This window comes from Tachypleus tridentatus, chromosome 5, assembly GCF_004210375.1.
Source record: "Tachypleus tridentatus isolate NWPU-2018 chromosome 5, ASM421037v1, whole genome shotgun sequence".
Lineage (NCBI taxonomy): Eukaryota > Metazoa > Arthropoda > Merostomata > Xiphosura > Limulidae > Tachypleus > Tachypleus tridentatus.
The window spans coordinates 38,037,458-38,042,774 of record NC_134829.1 but is presented as its reverse complement, the minus strand read 5'-3'; the positions used below and the strand labels follow the sequence as shown (position 1 = coordinate 38,042,774).

At 28.8% G+C, this 5,317-nt stretch overlaps 1 protein-coding gene across 3 annotated transcripts; it reads left to right on the top strand.

Annotated features, from left to right (window-relative positions):
* Nucleotides 1-786: 786 nt before the first annotated feature.
* On the top strand, nt 787-4,807 carry strat (RAB interacting factor STRAT). Of its 3 annotated transcripts, none has more exons than XM_076502195.1 (3): nt 787-910; nt 1,531-1,722; nt 3,942-4,807. In XM_076502195.1, the coding sequence occupies exons 2-3, from the start codon at nt 1,537-1,539 to the stop codon at nt 4,170-4,172; spliced, it is 417 nt and encodes a 138-aa protein (XP_076358310.1). In that variant the 5' UTR covers nt 787-910; nt 1,531-1,536; the 3' UTR covers nt 4,173-4,807. The 3 variants fall into 3 exon arrangements, with proteins under 3 accessions (XP_076358310.1, XP_076358312.1, XP_076358311.1); XM_076502197.1 differs by having other exon boundaries at nt 789-813; XM_076502196.1 differs by lacking the exon at nt 787-910 and adding an exon at nt 1,011-1,035.
* The last annotated feature ends 510 nt before the right edge of the window (nt 4,808-5,317 follow it).

Genomic DNA, 5,317 nt, shown 5'->3' with positions numbered 1-5,317 from the left:
TTTTCCCAGTGTATAAACTGGCTCATTTTTTATTATAATTATTCTCTCTATGCCATGCCTTAAAAGTAAAATAGTAAACACGGATTGAGTTGTGAAGATATTCAGCATGTGTGCAATATCTCAAAGTTTTGTGTGTTTTTTTTCTGGAACTCAAGAATACATTTTCTCGAACTGTCGTCTGCGTTTATTGTCTATGTTCTAGCACAGAGGTAAATATTTAGTATTTCTGTAAGCTGCATCATCAGGTGTTTAGGGCGCTCAATCTAAGGGACGTGGGTTCGAATTCTTGTCACACAAAACATGCTCGCTCTTTCAGCCGTGGAGTCGTTATTATGTACTATCAATCCCACTATTTATTGGTAAAAGAGTAGCCCAAGAGTTGGCGGTGGGTGGTGATGACTAACTACCTTTCCTTCAATCTTACATTGATAAATTACGGACGACTATCGCAAATAGTCCTCGTGTTGCTTTTCGCAAAATTCAAATCAAACAAAAACAAATTATGTTATTAGTGCCATGATGTATTGTACATGCGACCGATATCAAGAGGGATCTATTTTCTGGCTCTTTGCATTCTTTGAAGCAGTACTTTGAGTATTAAGAATATTATTCAAAAATTAATTTATATTAAGTTGTTTCTTGTGTTTTTTGCAAATTTTACAGTGCAACCCAACTTATAAAATAAATTCGGCAACAACACAATATTGAATCCATGAATTTAATCAATTTGCTACGAATGTTTCTCTGCCGTAGTTATATATATCTTTGGCAGATTGGCAATTCTATTACAGACGCCGCGTAGGTGGCGACAAGGTTAGTTAATTTAAGCGTGCATTTTCTGGTTTCAATTTTCAGCATTCAATTTTTTATTATTTGTAAATGCGCATGTTTTAGTTAAAATATATTTTAGGTGAGCAGTTTTTATTAGTAATATTAGCCATTTAATTAAAACTACAGAACAGTATTATGTTATTTACAACACAACCAAATGTTTCCGAACGAGAGTGTGACCAAAATTGACCGGCAGTATAATAAGTACAAGGATGCTGAATCTGTAACCTAACGTTAAGTATTAGCGTCACTGTCAGTAAACAGTAACAGTAAAATCAGCGATATTAAGTATTACCAATACCGTTTATTATTAGTAGTAGTAATAGTAAAACATAAAACTTGTAACAAGTACACGTTATTAATATTATTTATTAGTATCTGTAATCAAAAGAATTCGTACAATTTCAAGTCCAAATAAACCGGTTTCAATATTTTATCCATTGTGATTTGTTTTATTTCAAACTGCAACGTACTCTTGTATTTACTTATTATGACTGTTTTAAATATTATGCATGTACCAGTTGGTTGTGATTAGTCAAGGCTATTTTCTTTCCTTTTATAAAACAAGAAACCAAAACAGTAGTTATTTGTATATTGCAATTTCAGTTATATGAAACATGATAGAACATGAAGTGAAATTATTTTCAACAATTAACTTTATTTTTTTAAATTTACAAATCTAATTTGGTTGACTGAAAGGTGAAAATGGAAAAAGAAATTTGTCAGAAACAGGAAGCTTCAGAAGACAAAGGATTTGAGGAGACAAACATTGGAAGTTTACCTGACATGTTTAAAGAAGCGTTAACGTCAAAAAATGAAAGTACTTTTACGTGCCAAAAATGTCCATCTATAATCTTAAAACCAGGCTTAGCTTCAACTACAAACATTGAAGTAAGTTTTTAGAATAAATATCTTTGACTTCTATGTGCTGTATTCTGATGATAATAGAGTGAGAAAACACAAGTTAAAGATTAGGAAAAAGACGATAATTTGTATTTAAGACACTATTTTATTTGTTAACAGGGTGTTTTACTTATGGAATTGGTTGTCATCATTCATGATGGAGGCTTACACTGCATTTAAGAGGGGAACTTACTATTTCTAGAAAAATAAATGTTGCCTTAAAACTATTCCTTTCTCAATGATGGATGTGCAAGAACATCCGTGAAGGATTAAATGTTCCAAATCTTAGGTAAATTAGTTAAAATTCCATGACTACAAATAAAGTAACTTTACAATAATTTTTAGACCAGTATTTCAGTACCAAAGACAAGCTCTCGCTGCCTCCCTAAACAGTCAGAAACCATTCACATGCAAGTGCAATGAAAAACCATTACAATTTACACATGCATGTTCAGTCAGTTTTTGTTTTTGTGAAATTACATGAATCACAAGATCGTTGTGATACACCAGAAGTTGAGAAACATTGCACTAGTCATTGAGCTTGGTCTGTTACTTTTCATGTTTATGGTCAAACTTATGGATTCTTTGCACTATTATAATAGAGAGATGTATCAGAATATTGCCTTCCATAGTAATTTTAGAGTAAAGCTACCAGTTTATAACTTACTATTTATTAATTTCATGGACAGTGATGTATTAATATCTCCTGAGTGTAACATGGGAAGCTATATTTCTACTGGGCCACTATAATAATTTATCACTGTAAAAATTATAATTAAATTAATTTTAATACATTATCTTATATGTTCCTTAATATAATTTAATTATCTCTATTGATTATGATATTTAATATACGTGTGAATCTTTCTGTATTACTAATTTTACACTTATGAAGTTATTTTGTATTGTGGGCTTAGAATATGGATTTAAAACTAAAATGAGTTTCCTTAGTTGGTTGGATCTTGTGACATGTTAATATTTTTTTTTTTAAAAAGCGATATTAATAAACTTTAAAGGTAAACAAATTTTGTGTACTGCATTCAACACTACATAAATATTTGTCTCCATTTGACTTCCTACCTCAAACTTGTGGTCTTCAAAATTGTTTATAGACAGGGCAAATTAACATTCCATGTATTAATTTTTGGTACTTGTTTGTTGTTATGCTAAAACATCTGATGTGGAAGAAAAAAATTAATTACTGTTTCTGTAATCTAAGTAGTTTATACTATATATTTAGCTACATTAATAACTACGTATGCACAAAGAAACTTACCATAGTTATCATAATCTACCAATAAAACAATAATGACACCTCTTGAAAAATGACTTTAAAACTGTATTGTTTTCCAAGTATGTTAACTTGAAAAACTATTGATGATCATTGATCAAAAAGTAGGCTTAGAATAAAGATCACAATTAAAACTTAACTAGAAAGATATTGAAGATATTTTTACAAAAAAAAACACCAGAAAAAGAGGTATGTGAAAACTTAAACATTTAATAATCAGAATGCATTTAATACTGAGTTGGATGTCTCATTTTTAGTCATAAACCCAATAACAGTTTAACCCTGTCTTTTTGACCCCATGACACCTGGTGTTAATGATTGAAAACTTAATGCTGGCATTCTTGGCTTAACTTATTTTAAAAATTAAATCAGCTGATATGAAATAATATGCTCTATATACCTTGCTGTTTATGAAAGGAATACTGTAATATTTTATTGCTTTATAAAATTACTGTTTACCATTGACAAATGAAAATGTATTTCTCTTGATAAGTTAACACTAATTGAAGACATAAGTTATTTCTAATGCAGATTTTAAAGAAGCAACTACAAGGTGCTTAATCGTTGAACACAAGTTATATAGGAACAATGTAATTTGATTTCTAAGTTACATACTTGTTTATGTGTGATTTATAGATAAAATGTATTTATAATTTAATTTTTGTTAGCATGCCACAAACTAAGCTTCTCACTTTTGATAGTTTGAAGTAGTCTTAAATGTATTTTTTTAATTTTAAGTATGAATTATTATATATTAATATAATAACTAATATTACTTTGCATTATAATACATAAAATATTAACCAACCAAGCTCACCAGTGTTTTTTATCCTTTATGTTTATGGACTTTTGTTCCAGTAAGATTTTGTAATCAGCTTTCCAAAATAACAACTTTCCTTTTTTTCATTGTTTCCAGCAATTTCTTCCCTTTATGTACCAAGAGACTTCAAGTTCTGCACCTGATGGTGAAACTGTCAAACAGTTTTGGTGTGTGGATGACATTTATAGTTTTGAAAATGTGGGATTTAGTAGCACAGTTGGAAAAATCAAATATCTGACCTGTGCTGACTGTGAGATTGGGCCTATTGGCTGGCATGATCTTTTGTCGAAGAAGTCCTATATTGCACCTAATCGAGTGAAGTCCTGAATGAAAATGAGTTTGCTGTGATCCAGAAAACCTTCTGTGTAAACAGTTTATATTCGAATAGTTTAATTACAGAAATATTGTAGACTTTCTCACTTTTATTGCAACCTTTTTGCATTGACAAACAAGTTGTGTCTTGTGTACACAATTTAATAAGAGGCTTCAAGAATGTTATTTGATCATTCCACTTTGTTATTTATGTCAACTGCAGTGTTTTTATATAAACATATAAAATGATTGATAATTTTAAACTATTAAAAATTGAGAAAGTTTAATCAACTTTATATAGAATACATTGCTTGATGCAAATAAGTATTATTAAAAGAAAAATTATTCAATTTTTGATTAGGCTTAAACTTAGGCTTCTTCAATATAAAAATGTGACACTGATACAAACAAAAATAATAAATAATCTGGGATAATCATCTGAGAAGTTACTTTAAAAAAAAGTTATTAATAAATGGAATTAACCCATTTAACATAATCTACAAACATGTTTTGTTGCTAAAACAAAAACGGATCAGTGTTTTAAAATTTAATAATATTTAAATACAAATCTTATCTTTATTAATTTTTATAAATATCTTTCCATGTGTGTAAAAGATAATCATAATAATAAAACCTTCATATTAAATACCTGAAAAGTATAGTTTTGATTGCTGTATATTTCACTGAGTCAGCCATGATGGTAAACAAGACTGACAACAATGATAAATATATTGTAAGAATAGCATAAATCACTGAAATGAAGACCTGCATATTAAACTATTTAATTAGCTTATTTTATGTTTTCATAATAGAAAAATTGGGCCATTTCTATATCATTTCTACCAAGTTATTGATAATGTTACTAATATCGTAATTGCTCCATTTTAATGTTTCTTTTCCATAAGTCAACTTCAAGTACAATGGATAACCTCCAGTTAATCTCTTTGATTGTATACAGCTTAAAAAATGCTTTTTTAATTTATATTTGAAAAAAACATCTACTTACAGTAATTAAACAGTTATATAACTGAGTGGTATTCAGATAGACATAAAAATCTTAAATTAATCCAAAAAAATTTAAGTTCAGGATTGTTAAGCAAATAATAAATTGAACTTGTACAACAACAAGAAAATAAGCAAACCTAGAAATGTATAATTCT

Bases quoted from the DNA above. Each gene is read 5' to 3' on its own strand.
- strat (XM_076502195.1), top strand. From the start codon at position 1,537: ATGGAAAAAGAAATTTGTCAGAAACAGGAAGCTTCAGAAGACAAAGGA. The intron at 1,723-3,941 runs GTAAGTTTTTAG...CATTGTTTCCAG, and splicing joins CTTCAACTACAAACATTGAA to CAATTTCTTCCCTTTATGTA.